At 43.3% G+C, this 15,653-nt stretch overlaps 1 protein-coding gene across 4 annotated transcripts in view; it reads right to left on the bottom strand.

The window, feature by feature from the left end:
• Positions 1-15,653, bottom strand: part of CAPS2 (calcyphosine 2) — a 925,516-nt gene that overhangs the window by 742,826 nt on the left and 167,037 nt on the right. For all 4 annotated transcript variants that reach the window (XM_069229548.1, XM_069229545.1, XM_069229547.1 and 1 more), the window contains exons 4-5: positions 13,690-13,735; positions 10,816-10,935 (exon numbers count right to left, since the gene is read on the bottom strand). In XM_069229548.1, the coding sequence (XP_069085649.1) occupies positions 10,816-10,935; positions 13,690-13,735 (166 nt within the window). The remainder of the gene's footprint in view (positions 1-10,815; positions 10,936-13,689; positions 13,736-15,653) is intronic.

Genomic DNA, 15,653 nt, shown 5'->3' with positions numbered 1-15,653 from the left:
TTACTTTCTCTCTTAGTCCGAACCCTACACTCCTCATCTATTTTCACTTTATTTTATATCACCACCATAATGTATTTGATTGTTATATCTTGTTCTATGGCTTGGCAAAGTAGATCCTCGTCACCCTGTTTTATGTATAGTCTACTGATACCTACACAACGTTGATGCTTTAATCGACCACATAAGGAAATACGCATCAAAATATGTATTTCAAAAGCTTAGAAGTACCGAAGGCATCTATTTTTTAAGATACTAGCTGACTGATGTTAATTGATGAATTTGCACCTGTAAGCTTAATTATAAATTGATATAAAACAAATATGAGAGCATAGCAAAGCCATTGATTTTCCCGCTGAGACATTTTGCCCTTGAACACATGGGCATGATAACTTTTATCTTGTGCAGAGAGCATGAAATGTTTTAGCTTTTCGCAACATGTGGATTACATCATGATCCAAGCACATATCATCTAGCGCACTGAGTTTCATGCAAAGAGAAACTACAAATATAACCAATATACCTTTGTGAAATTAATTCCTGGGAATAGCATTCAACATCAATGGATCTAAATACTGCACATGCACAAAGGAAATCCTGAGTACAGTTAGAAACTGCACGAAGTAAAATACCCCTTTTAATTGAAAGACAGCACTGGGGATTAAATATGAAAGAGAAATTAGACGTTGGGTCCCTTAGAATTCGGATTTTAGTCTGACATTGGTCACCCAACTTGCCCAGAATCCTCTGCCTGAGCTGCAGTGACCGTGTCACCAGTGGAGATCGGTGGCAGCACCACAGAAGAAGCCAAAAAGTGCTTTACACTGAGGGCCCCCAGGCCTGGGCTACAACCTACGGGTGAAGTGTGAAAAAATACAGGTTGTCCTGGAACCAAAGTTTATCCATACATGAAACTAATTGCCATAAGCCAGTTGATGAAATGAAACGACTGGTAAGGTGAAAGTTCATTTAAGGAGGTAGCGGAGGCCACCTGCAGGTGGAGCTCCTGCTCTACCTGCGTGGCGGGCAGAACCCACATCTGTAGCATGGTGGTAAGTGGCAAGGGACTACCATGCATATCAGATATCCATCTCATAAGTGATGGGGCATGCATTGGCTACCTTAAATGGTGTTACTACAGTGTGCACACTGGATGTGAAAGCTTATCAAAAGACAATGAAGTAACACCTTATACTCAATAACATTTGTACACGTCTGGTGTTTGATTTTGTGAGGTAATGAATAACTCTGGAGTTCCTCCTCCACTGGACAGTGAGGATTACCAGAAGGAGGAAACTGGAAGGTGGGCTGATGAGGTCAGAACGCCCCTCATTTCTCAAACTCATTGGGTATGGAATGAATCCATAGAGTCCATGGGTGGCCTTTGTATAAGGGTACAAAGGAATTTCAGTAGTACTAAAATCTCAAGAGCACTGAAACACTGCTGTACCTCATTAAAGTTCGTCAATGGAATGGTAAGACTAGATCTGGAATCAAAACAGCACTGGAAAAGTTAGTTTGAGGCATTTATTACACTGGTGCTAAATTTCTACCTGCCCTGGGAAATCACATACATTTAGGACATAATATGGTTTAAGGCCTATATAACCATCAATCTGCCGAGACGGCAGGAGTGAGAAAATGGATGACTGACATTTTGAGGCTATGAACTCCCCTCCCTTTATTATGGGCGAGCGCAAAGCGCTCCGTCCATAAAGTAATCTCTCTTTGGGCTTCAAACCACGCCCAGGTCACGTCAGTCTCTTTCATTGGTTCCATTCAGTGTTGAGTTTGCAATGGTGCTGTTGATGGGTATGTAAGAGGTCAATTTAATTAAGGGCTTCTCCAAGTTGGCAAAATATTATTTTAAACACACAAAAGATGCTGGGAGGAACGCCTGCAATTTGTCTAACCAATTTCGCTCAAGGTAGCATCCCAATCCGTATTTTTTTTTTGCTTACCATGCCACCCCTGTTGGGAACGTACCATATGCAAATCAGCCTGCTCTTCACAAGAACAGTCCACTGAAGACTGGTAGGCCAGTTCCTCACCTAACCGGAACACAAGCAACCTAAGACCTGTTTCGCCCTAATAAGGGCTCATCAGCCAGGTATAGTCTGCTTTTATTGCCACAGGATGCATGGGACCCAAGTCTGGGCATACCCTTGCCATCTACAGCAGTACATCAAACACATAAAAGGTGATAGGATGAATGCTTGCAATTTGTCTAACAACTGGCAATCACTAGGGGTAGCATTCCAACTCATCCCAACCCATTGTTGTTTCGCTCACTGTACCTGTGAGATTTTTGACTTCCAAAAACGTATTAAGTCTGAATAAAGAAATCTTCACTGCAACCATGTCCAGCCGCCCACAGTGACGCCTTCTCCTTGCAAACAGCCAGTTGACTTGTGCCACTGAATTTTACCTTCTCAGATATTTTTCTTCAAAAATTATTTTTAATCCAAAGGTAAGCCGAGACCGGAGCAAATACACCTGATGTATCTGAGCTGTGCTCCATCGCAGTCAGCTATAACTTTTGACTTTACTCTGGTCTAGAGCAGCTAAATGTCCAAGGATGGTGCTTTGATTTTTTAGGTGCTTTGATTTTTTAGGCACTAGTTTTTACAAAAAAATGTAAAAATTCATAACTGTGTTTCTACTGACTGGATTTTTGTCATTCTGGTGTAAAATAATGTATTCAATTTTACTCTATTTATCTAAATTGGTGTGGGGCTTGACTTGAATTGTGTTTTCACTTTATTACTGCTTAAGTGCTGCATAAATACTGTACACATGCCCTAGTCTCCCTTAGTTGGGAGACAGGCTCAGAGGAAAAGCTGGTGATCCTGAAGGCCGAAGTAGCCTCATCTACCAGGTCACAGTGAATGAGATCCCAGACACTCCTCTGAGGCACACCAGTGCCAGCTAGACCATGATAGTGGAAAGGCTGTTTACCCCAGATCAATACTCTGGACAGATGTGTAGGGTGAGACAGTCTTATGGGCAGGTCTTCACCACCCTATAGCTTTGGTGTCCTTGGAATGGGGTGGGGATGTGACCCAGAAGAGAGTAATAGTTAGTCCCCAGCTGCCTACTAACTGCATTTTGAGGAATGAGTTGCCACCAGTATTGGAAGAACTGGGAGTGGCAGCTGCCCAGGGCACCTTAAAAGCTCAGGTTTCTGGAGAACCACTCCCAAATGGAAGGCACAGATGTCCAGGTCGAGTGGAAGGGGGTGGAAAGACGCACCCCTGACCCCTGTTCAGCCCTGGCTACCCCTGGAATGGTGGGAGGGAGAGTAGAGGAAGGGTACCCAATACCCAGGGCTGTTGCCTTCCATTCTGAGAAACCTCAGAGAATCCTCAAGGGCACCAAGGCTGAAAGTGAAATCAGCCCTAGGTTCCTGCTTGGAGCCTCCACCTAGGAATGGATGGCCTGGGGCCTGGCTCTTGACGTTGAAAGCTGCCACTGGCCTCTAATTGTTGCTGTCTGTTGGACCTGGCCCTTGTTGCAGGGTCATCCCCAATCTTTTTGCCTCCTTCCTCCTATTTTTTCTGACCTGTAGTTGTTGGATTCAGAACTCTGAGTACTTTACCACTGCTAACCAGTGCATATGCTCTCTGTGTAAATTGTATGGTCGATTGGTTTATCCATGATTGGCATATTTGATTTACTGGTAAGTCCCTAGTGCAGTGCACTAGAGGTGCCCAGGGCCTGTAAATCAAATGCTACTAGTTGCCCTGCAGCACTGGTTGTGCCACCCACATTAGTAGCCCTCTAAACATGTCTCAGACCTACCACTGCAGTGTCTGTGTGTGCAATTTTAAACTGAATTCGACTTGGCAAGTGTAAACACTTGCCAGGCCTAAACCTTCCCTTTTCTTACATGGAAGACACCCCTAAGGTAGGCCCTAGGTAGCCCCATGGGCAGGGTGAAGTGTATGTTTAAGTTAGAACATATACTAATGTGTTTTATATATCCTAACAGTGAAATACTGCCAAATTCTGATTTCACTGTTGCAAGGCCTGTCCCCCTCATAGGTTAACATTAGGGCTGCTTTTAAATATTATTAAAAGTGGAGATTCCCTTTGGGAGCGGATAGACATGTGGAGTTTGGGGTCTCTGAGTTCACAATTTAAAAATACATCTTTTGGTAAAGTTGGTTTTAAGATCGTGTGTTTGAAAATGCCACTTTTAGAAAGTGGACATTTTCTTGCTTAAACCATTCTGTGATTCTGCCTGTTTGTTGATTCTGTCTGGGTCAGTTTGACAGTTGGGTTGTTTGCACCTCTCTCTAGACAGTGACACAAAGGGAGCTGGGGTGTAGCCTGCATATCCTGATGAGCCATCTGTGCTAGGAGGGAGGGGAGGAGTGTTCAATCACACCTGAAAGGGCTGTGCCTGCCCTCACACAATGCAGTCTCCAACCCCCTGGTGTGTGTCTGGGGTCTGGCCTGGGCAAGGCAGGATTTCACAAACAAGAGAGACTTTCTTTTGAAGTAAGCTTACTTCAAAGGCCAAAATGGGTATAAGAAGAGCACCCAAACCCACAGACTAGAGATCACTTCTGTAAATCAAGCGGAACCTCTGCCTGTAGAAGAGCTGAGAAGTGCTGCCCTGTCTGTGCTTTCTGGAGCTATCCTGCAGTTGCTGCTTCTGCATGGTAAAAGGGGACAAAGACTGGACTTTGTTGTGCATTCCTGCTTGTGAAGAAATCTCCAAGGGCTTGCCCTGAGCTTGCCTCCTGCTGTTGAAGTGTCAGGGCCATCAAAGACTTCCCCTGCCAGCACCTGTACTCTCTGCTGAGACTCCTGCCCTGCCAAGTGGTGCCGTATCCAGTTCCTGGGGCCTTGACAGGTGAAGCTGGCAGACCAAGATTGAAAATCAACACACTGACTGCCATGCTGGGACATTTCCGACTCAACCTCCGAGACGCAGCTGAAGAAATGACGAGCCGGCAGCATTGCAGCTGAAATCGACGCACTGCCTGCGCGAGGCTGGAAGATCGACGCACGCGGCTGGAGAAACAACGCACCACACCGCTAACGGAGGCTGGTAACATCGCAACCCGCACAGCGTGGTTTTGCTAACGCCGTGCGGCAGGATTTTTGAAGCAAACCTTGCTGGGCGCAGAAAAGCGACGCAACGTCTGCCCAGACCTGAGTGCTGCCCACTCGCTCACTCCTGCAGAGAGGAAAACCGATGCACGCTGACCGGACCGGAGAAGGAGAAATGATGCATAATCTTGCTTGCGGGTGAGAAATCGATGCACCGCTTACCTTTTTTGACGCACACTCGTCCATGCGTTTTATTTTGAAAGGATGTTGGATGTTTGTCATTTGGTCTTGTTTTGTTTAGATAAATATTTCCTATTTTTCTAAACCTGTGTTGTGTCATTGTGTAGTGTTTTCATTAAGTTACTGTGCGTGTTGGTACAAATACTTTACACCTCGAACTCTGAAATTAAGCCTGCCTGCTCATGCCAAGCTACCAAGGGGGTGAGCAGGGATTAGCTGAGGGTGATTCTCCTTTACCCTGACTAGAGTGAGGGTCCTTGCTTGGACAGGGAGTAACCTGACTGCCAACCAAAGAACCCATTTCTAACACTATCCTTATAGGCAGAGTCTGATCCAAGGAGTGGAATGGCCACATCTCTTTGTTGGCCATAGTGGTAATGTCTGCCTACTGAGATGTATATGTGAACAAGTTAATATCAGATGTTTCAAAGATGGGGTCCACATGGGAGACAAAGGGCTTCCCAGCGGTTGGGCCAGTGGCTCAGAAGAGTTTTGACAGAAAGATCCAACTGGATTCGGAAGGGAACAGACCTTACATGGGCCTCTGCAGTGGAGGACCATTGTCCACCACTGCAGGGAAGCCCATCAACGTATTTATTAGATTACCTTGGCTTTAAATTAGAGAGGAGTTGTGTTGGACCTGGCCCTCTCTGCAGGGTTATACCCGCATGTTTGCCTTCATGCCTCCTGTTTTTGTAACTTCGTTTTTGGTTGTCATTAGGACTCTGTGCACTTTACAACTACCAGTGCTAAAGTGCTCGATCCCTAAAGCATGGTAAAATAGTCCTACACATAGCTGACACATTTATTTACCTATAAGTCGCTGCCCATCGGAGCTGTCAGTCCAACAATATTTCTTAACATGACCTGGGACAGCCCTTTGTTGGGGAAGTACTGGTGTGTGGCCCTTAAAGAGCTTTGCAAGGTGACTGGCTTGCGGCTGGACACCTCTTCCAGGCACTGCTTGCTTGGCCTCATCCCAACCCCTCCCGCTGAGGCAAAAATGTGTGTGCACTTTGCAGCCTGGGGACTTGTGCTAGCCAGGCGGCTGATACCATCCATTGAACAGTGGCCATGTTGCCCCGGGTGGGCAGGTGGTAGGATGATTTATGGGAGTGGGCCTTGGTGGAGGACATTTGGCTGCACATGGTAAGAACGGATGAGAAGGGGGGGCATGGTCAACCAGCCGACAGCGGCGCACCCTAACAATGCCCTTCCAGAGACTGGTCATATAGTACCCACAACTTCAAGAGCAACCACTGGAGAATTTCAGGGGACTCCTGATGAGGAGGGGAGGGGGCTGAGAGAGTAAATGCGAGGGACAGGGAATTGGTGTGATCACGGCCTTGCTCCCTGCCTGCCCTGGAAGGCAAGGCCACTGACATTGTAATATTCAGGGACTGTGTGCATCACCCACCTGGCCCTCCCACCCCCCGGACGTGGCTAGGTTGTATACTACTGCCCTACTGCACAGGCCGGACTCTCTTGCTATTGCAGCTGCTGATGTTATTGATGTTTCATTGCTTTGCTACCATCTTCAATGTTTGTGACCAACGGACTAGACAATAATATCCTCCCTTGCGCTGCAGGTGGATGGACACACTGCACGTCCTCTGTGAATGCCATCAATTGGGTCCTGAGACCGTTGTGTAATTGTGACTATCATCATATGTTATAAAGCATTAACAAAATTAACTATAAGTCCGTAGTCAAGTGGTACAACATGTACTCAGGGCATGTAAATGAAATGCCATGCAGCACTTATTGTGCCATGCACTCAAGTGGCCTTTTAAAACATGTCTGAGGCCTGCTGTTGCAGCCTGTGTGCATGTATAAGCTGCCAATTTCACTTGGCAAAATAACTCCTTTGCCAAGCCTAAACTTTCCTTTTTAATACATATGCCAACCCTAAGGTAACCCCTAAACAGCCCATAGGGCGGAGTACATGTCAGTTAAAAATTTGGACATGTAGTTTTACGTTTTACCTCTACTGGTTGTGAAAAACACCTAACTTCCCTTTTTACGAGTGTGAAGCCTACCTCTCTCATATGATAAAATTGTGTTTCTTTTTTATATTTAAAAAGTGATAACATTTGCGTGGGAACAGGTAAAAATGTCATATTTGGTGTCTAAAGAATAGTAAATTAAGATCCTCTTTAATGGTAAAGGTGTATCGCAAGTCACAATTCTGAAAATATCACTTTTAGAAAGTTGGTATTTTCTTGCCATAACCATTTAGTGCCTGCAGCCTGTGCCCTGGGTCATATGGCTATGATTAGATAGGCAATCAGCTTTTGTGTATTCCTGCCAGACAATAACACAAAGAGAGACTAAGTGGAGCTGTGACAGTCCCACTTACATTTAAAAGAAGCTGCTTCAGCATACTCACAAAGGATTTCATACTAGCCTTCGGTCACCCCGGACAGGCTGGGGGCAAGGAGGAAGGAAATTCCAGATCAATCTGTGGTGGGGGGAATAATTCTTCCACTTCAAAGCTGGCACCAGGTATAAAAATAGGACCCATCCAATCTTCAGTTCACTTCTGGACCTGTGAAGGACCTTCAGAGGTCTGCCCTATTGCCTGAGGCCTGCTATGTACTTCAAAAGACTACCCTGCTGCTCCTGGAGGACGGTCCACCTGCCTGAAGCCTGTTCTGTGCCCTTAGAGAACTGCCAGGCTGCTTAAGACCTACCATGCTGCTTGAACCCAGTACTACCAAAATGACTCCAAGGGCTAGTTGGTTGGCCGCCTGTTTGGACGCAAAGGGACACAACATGCTCCAAAAACATGAAGAATGTACCTGGAACCTGCATGAAGTGATTCCTACCCTCCCAAGTGGTGCTCACCCAGTCCCTTAGATGTGCTGCTAAAGGTGTCCAAATATCCAAAATCTAAAACTTAAGACTCAAAGTGTTCAAGCCAAATGTGCTGTGAGAACTGATAGGAGACGGGCCTAAATTTGCAGAAGCTTCCACCAAGTTCTTCCTGGCAGCAGCGAATCTTGTTCAGTGGCTCCTCGTACAAGGGATATCAGGCCTCATGGAACACTAATGGGTTACAGTCTGCAACCTTGTCTTGATGGAGATGTTCAACTTCTAAAAAGGTGACATAGCCAGAACAAAGAAATCTTTACCATGACCAGATCCAGTGGCTCCCCAATGACGACGCCTCCTCCTCCTCCTCGGAAACCGCTGGCTGTCTTGCCCAGCTAAACTTTACCTTCTCCAACATTTTTGTTGAAAAAGTCTTCTACGTTTGAAGGTAAGCAGAGACCGGGTGCAATCCACCTCATGTATCAGAACTGCGCTCCATCGCAGACAATCAAAACTTTGGATTTTTCCTCAGTCTCACACCACTAGAAGTTTGCGTTTGGCACTTTGATCTTTTAGGAGCTAGTGTTTACTTAAACTTTAAAATTTCATAACTCCGGTGCTACTGATTGGATTTTTGTTGTTTTGGTGTCAAATATTGTATTACATTTTACTCTAGGTACCCCCAAGGACTAGCCTAGGTACAATATCACACAAATATCCCATTTGCAATGAAGATATCAATGTTCACTAACAAATGATCACAAACACTAGAACAATTCCTGAAAGTAATACAAAGCATAACAATACAGCTGGAAGAGTGTTATGTATGCTATTAATTGCTATTATTTCTTAAGAGCTATAATGAGCATTCTATTAATTAATGTATTAATGATTAATAACAAGTATTAATGCTATTAATTATCAGCATTACAATTAATTTATAAATCCATTACAACCAGCACTCTGGCTTGTCTTTCAGGCAAGTTCATCATCTTGGTTGGTTTCCGGCACACCTGTAGCCAGGAAACTATCAGACTGTAAACTACGAAGTGTAAAATAGAAAGCACAGAACACCAGGTGCTTTTTATCTAATCACCCAGAATCTGGAACATTCCAGTGTCCATCAGGACCACCCCAATGATTCTCCAACTATAAAAATACTCACCTATTTAAAGACACACATGACAATGCATTAAACATCCACAGTTAAGCTTCCTCTTCTATTAGTTGCTGACTTTGACCATGTACAGTGCCCTGCCGTATTTTTCCCTCGTTTGCCCTAGAGAAATACAATATATATATATACAGTACATATATATATATATATATATATATACACATATACACACACATATACACATATATACATAAATTACAAAAATGGAGAGGCATCAATGAGGGTGAGGGAAATGATTTGCCATGTACTTTGGGACTGTCTGCTCAAAGTGTACACATTTAATGATCACTACAGCCCATAACTGAACTCTTTTAGGCACATTTTGCCTTACTTGTTTTACACTGTTTTTTGCATGGCCAAAGATCCTATACTAACAATCAACAAGTTTATAAATACATTTCTCAGAAAGAATGGTTCATGCCACAGAAACAAATTTACAGCAACACGTTTTTGTAGGTCAGAAATGTTGATAGGTTTACAAAAGTATAGTGCTAGCCTTGGCCAGCAACTGCGACCACAGTCACAATGGCATTCAGATGGCCACACTACAACAGTGCATTTCAGCACAATGTCTTTATCCAGAATAATTCCGAACAACCCAACAAAAATATCACTCATAAGAAACTGGGCTTATGATGAATGCACAGACTCCAGACAAAGATACTCCCAAATAGTTATAAAAGTGCATATTTATTTAACAGCTGACATAGAGCTGGCCTTACCCGATGGCCGTTCTAACACAACATTCTTTATTAACCTTAATACAGGTAGAACAAAGCAAAGGTAGATTATTAAACCTTGAGGAGCAGAGCATGATAGGGGTGCATCACTTGAAAGAACAAGGCCCTCTAGTCCCCAAAGGCACCTCTAAGGCAGAGCTAAAGTGTTCAGCCTTAGGATAATGGTTAAATAAACATCATATAAAGCGGACATGAAACCAAGGAAATGGACCAAGGAAATGATACAATGCATGTCTCTCATCAAAACAAGACATGGGTGATGGTAAACCAGAGTTCAACCATCCTTTTTCCATGGATGGAATCTGAATTGAACACATTAAGAATCAGAGAAAAAATGAAATTATATTTCATTTCATTTAAAGGGTTAATTTTCAGTCCATTATTTCAGCAAGACAGAAGATTAAAAAGTGGCCTACAACTCATGAGAGGAATTCTTTGAAAATGTGTTCCCTTTTCTTTGTACAAAGGAACCCGTCTTGTACTACTGCTGCATTCTATCTCGAGTGCCTTATTTTGCTATAAATAGCGAATGGATTAATTTAAACATGCACTTGAAATCTAAGATCCTTTAAAAAAAAGTAATTGCAAAAGTGGAAGTGGTGTGGATGAGTCTGAGTCTACGAGTTCTTCCACTAGGTTTAGTAAAGGACGTTATTCGCTGCAATTTATAATTAAAATATGAAGTTACAAAAGCATATTGACAACACAAATTAACTATGAGAATAACCATGTGAAGGTAATTGCATAAAGTACCTTGCTTATGCAAGTTCTTATGAAAAAACGAACCTGCTGATTCCGATAATGCTGTGCGTATGGTGTTTGCAATGGTGATCCCCAGCTTACGGTTGAAGAAGAATCTGGAGGCCCCAAACGAGGATAGTTTTTACAGAGCGGAGAATAGAGATCCTGTTGACATTCATGCAAAAAGACAGAACGGATTATAATTCTGTAGTACATGCGAGCAATGAAAAAAATAAGGAGTTGCACCCACCTGCAAAGGAGATTTTCAATAAATGTAACCACAATTTACAATCTACCCCTAACAACAGGTGTAATGATGAGGGAAAACAAATTACATATGAGCATGGGGATACAATACCTCATCAGTTCTTATCTTCAGAGATATTAAATGATGTAAACCAAAATGTTCTTTGGCACAGGAGCAGGGCGATGGCTGCAGTGTACCCCCCATAAACATCAATTCTTCAAAAATCCATGTTGCAGTGTTGTATATTTCCAACTGGGATTTTTGTGGTTGGTAGCGACTGGTGTGATTACCTAAGACGGGAAGACTTTGATCTCCTCGGACAATGGTTACTCAGTAAGATCACACGTTGTACTCTAGACCACTACATTTAAATACCGTTTAATTTGAGGCTCTCTTCTCTTCATGAATTTTCATGAGAAAGATTGCGAGCTTGAGATTACTGAAGAACTATGTGACTTCTCCACATATTTATGAATAAGGTAAAGTTAGTCATACTAGCAATGTTGTCTGTCTAATCCTGGACAGTCATTATTTCTAAGAACTGTCAAAAATGGCTCAGGAGCAAGAAACACAAGTGTGTGTGCCAGCGTAATTAAGTGCAGTGATCACATATGTACTCCTGCCAATCAGTGATGCTGAAGTGCAGGAGTACAAATCTGACTTGTGTGTTTCACAGCTTTGTGCACCATATTGAAAAGATTTCAAATCAGACATAAGAAGGCCTGGCGTTAGTTGGATGCTGTTTCGGTAGTGTCAGATATGGATAAATGTCAGCTGCGGCCCGTCCTTTGGGGCTGAGGGGCTACGCACGCCGCCCATCTTTTGACCCTCAAGAACAGTGTCTGTCAAGCTGAGCAAAGGTCAACCTGACAGATACTCGTAATTTTCAGATCAGGCAGCCTCGAGCTAGATATGTACTATTTGCGCAGGCTCCCGGCTGCCTGAGCTGAACTTTATTGGGCTGAAGAAGTCACAGCCCAGTGGGCGGGACCTCTTGAGCCTAGCAAAGGTGCCTTGAGGCCCTCCCCCTCATGACGAGGGGGAACGCCACTGATTGCTTCGGACCTGGGCGCTTCAGTTTTAAGCCCTAAAGCGCCTAGGGCTGAAAGTTAATCAGTGACACCTCATCACAGAGTGCGGTGGGGTCAGCAGTCTCACTGACCCCATCCCACTCTGTGACGAGTTGGGACTGCTGCCTTTCCTCATTGGCTGACCTTAGGTTAGCCAGTGAGGGAAAGCAGCAGTCCCAACTCACCTGGGACCTCCGAGGCAAAGCTAAAGTAAGTGTGTGTGTTTTTTTTCTGTTGTTTTTTTTTAATGAATGTTCAGTGCGTGTATGTTTGAATATTTGATAATGAGTGTTGTGAATGGATGTGTGTGCGCGCGCATGTGTGAATGACTGAGTGTGCCTGTGTGTCCCGCCCGCATCTCTTCCTCCTAAAATTACCGGCTGCCACTGATAAATCTTACAAGTAATCAAGATTTCAGCACTGAAAACAATTAAAGCGGTACAAGACTGTCACTTCTGCAGACAGGAAAGGTGTGCAAAGGTGTGCTAGTGGACAGGTATAATTTTGCACCTAGCACAGTCAGTCCTATTCCTGAAAACTGTTTACTAGGAAATGCCAGATAACTTGATAGTGCACATTTTGCGGTTGGCCCCTCAAATAATGCCCAGTCCTTCCCAAAATGAAGGGCAAGAGACTTGATTCTCAATTCACTCCATGTTAATTTGTATCCCATTTTGAAATTCTGATTCGATTTAGAAGTCACTAAGGGCCAGATTTAGGAAATTCCTGCATTGCGACTCGCAATTTGCGAGTCGCAATGCAGGATGGTGTCCCTGACACCATCTGTGAATCGCAAGGGGATTGCAAAGGCCCACCTCATTAATGTTAATGAGGTGGGTCGCAATTTGCGACCTCCTTGCGTATCGCAGCACTCATAGGGATGGATGGTGGCCTGCTGGGGAGAGCAGACTACCATGTCTGTGACTGCTTTTAAATAAAGCAGTTTTTTTTTGTAATGCAGCTGAGATGCATTACAAAATAAAAAATGTTTTCAATGCCATTCACATAGGGGAAGGGGTCCCATGGGGACCCCTTCCCTTTTGTGAATGGGTTACCACCAGTGTGACGCTGGTGGTAACTGCGATTGCTTTGCGACCGCGTTCACAAAGCAATCCTGCATCGCGCTGTGACTCGCAAATAGAAAGGGGAACACTCCTTCCTATTTGCAACTCGCAGTCCCGTTTTGCGAGTCGGTAACCAGGTTACCAACTCGCAAAATGGGAATAGGGCATCGCGATGTGGGTTTTGCACGTCGCAAACAGCGAAAATCGCTGTTTGCGACGCGTAAAACCCTTGCTACATCTGGCCCTAAATGCTAGAAAAGACATTCCTCTATTTTATGACCCTATGTAACAAACTATCATTTTAACGACTGCTATAGGCCAGAATCTCACATTATACCAATATAAGTGTTGTGTATTGTTTCTGAGCTCCCATTAATATCGAGAATATGTTACAAACGTGTGGCAATAAAAACGATTGCATTTGACTACTGTGATCAATGGGCTCATTGACATGCTTTACAATTAACGATTGCGATGCTTAGTAGGAAACACGTTGTTATCCTAAACAACAAAGAAAAGTATGTCATTTAAGGATTACCTCATCATCTGAATCTCCAAGCTTTCCCAAGTCAAGATGGGGTACTCTGCAGAAAAAAATGTTGAGTAAATGAATTTTCTCTTTCATAACTTTAAAATGAATCATTTACTCTATACATGAGATTGTATTTTTCTGTTGCATTCCACAGAGTGACTTTTTTAAACTAAGGAAATTCAAATCACCTATCAATAAGAACCTCTTCCACAGTAAGGTAATCACTGCTTACCAGTAATTATTTGTTTCATTTGACATTTTTTCTGTGTTTGGATATTAGTAAACAGGTGTGGTGGCTTCTAACCAAATGCTCGCATTTAAAATGGGGAATCTGGCTGCATGTGCAGAGAAATGCCCCTTTTTGGGTGGTTCCCTCGTTTTTTGCTTGATTTTGTTTGTTTTTTGACTATGCACTGGAACACAGTTAGCTACATTCCTAATTGGCATATTTTTCTTGCCTGTAAATCCGTAGTACATGGCACAAAAGTGTATCCCAAGTCTAAATTAAATATGAGTAGTGGACTTCAGCACATATAGTGCCACCACTAATTCAACCTGGCAAAATATGCCTTTTGCCAGGCCCAAACCTTCCATTTTAATACTTATAAGTCATCCCCTAAAGAAGGCCCTACATGCCCATAGTGCAGGGTGCATAGTATTTAAAAAGTAGGGCATGTGTATCTATGCTTTATATGTATTAGTAGTGAAAAATCTCCAAAGTTGTTTTGCACTGTGGTAAGTCAGGCTCTCCATATGAATCTACGAAAATACCAATCCTGGAGAACCACAATTACAGGTAAGTAACTTATTTTCTTCTCCAGTATTGGGGTATCTTTCATAGATTCACATGCTTGAATCAGAATAATTAGCAGTAAATATAAGGTATCCATACATTTATTAGTGGATGATGGGTAAAGAATTATGGTCTCACCTTATGCAAATAAATTTCATAGAACTGCTTGTTCTACTGCTGCGTCCACCCTATCTGCGTCATCTAGGCAGTAGTGCTGAATGAAGGTGGGCTACTAGACCATGTTGCTGCTCTGCGTATTTGCTGTAAAGGCACCACTGTGACTAGAGCTGTGGAAGTGGAGACAGCTCTAGTGGAATGGGCTTTGCCGTTGGCTGTCAATGGTTTCCCTGCTAGCTGGTGACAAGATTGTTTGGTGGTGGCGATCCACCTAGCTATGGTTTGTTTGGTAACAGGATATCCCTTTCTTAGTTGTCCATAGCATACAAACAATGATCAGCTTTGGGAAAGATGCTAGTCTTTTGTATGTAGAATTAAATTATCTCTTGATATCCAAGGAATGTAGCGCTCTTTCTGCTGGAGTTTGGGGGCTTGGGAAGAAAGTCTTCAAAACCACTGGTTCATTCAGATGAAAGTTCAAGGAAACCTTGGGAATAAATTTAGGATTAGTTCTAAGGATGACAGTGTAAGACTTAAATTGGAGAAAAGGTTGATAGATTATAAATGCCTGAATGTCACTGACCAACTTTGCTTAAGTAAGCACTAGGAAAAGCGCTGTGTTCCAGGAAATTAATTTCAAGTCTGATCTGTGTATAGGCTTAAATCTCAAATGGATGCTTCATCATTTGTGAAAGTACAATATTGAGGTGGAGGAGGAGGGATTTAACTGGAAGAAACAGTCTGAATAGTCCCTTTAGGAATTGTTTTACTATTCTGGAGGGCCATAAAGATGGTCAATTAGCAGTACGGAGCAATCTAGAAATGGCTGCCAGGTGAACCTTGATGGATGAGTGAGAGAGACCTGATTTTGCCAAGTGAAGAAGATACGGAAGTATCTGTTTTGGAGAAGATGTCAGAGGGTGGACATCGCAATCCTTACACCACGTACAGAATCTCTTCCATTTGAGTTTATATGTTGTATTTGTAGTCTGGGCTCTGGCAGTAGCAAGTACTTCACGACAATCTGTTGGAATGTTTAAGTCTGCAAACTCATTGAATT

The sequence above is a fragment of the Pleurodeles waltl genome, chromosome 4_1, assembly GCF_031143425.1.
Source record: "Pleurodeles waltl isolate 20211129_DDA chromosome 4_1, aPleWal1.hap1.20221129, whole genome shotgun sequence".
NCBI lineage: Eukaryota > Metazoa > Chordata > Amphibia > Caudata > Salamandridae > Pleurodeles > Pleurodeles waltl.
This window is presented reverse-complemented; position numbering and strand designations above follow the sequence as displayed.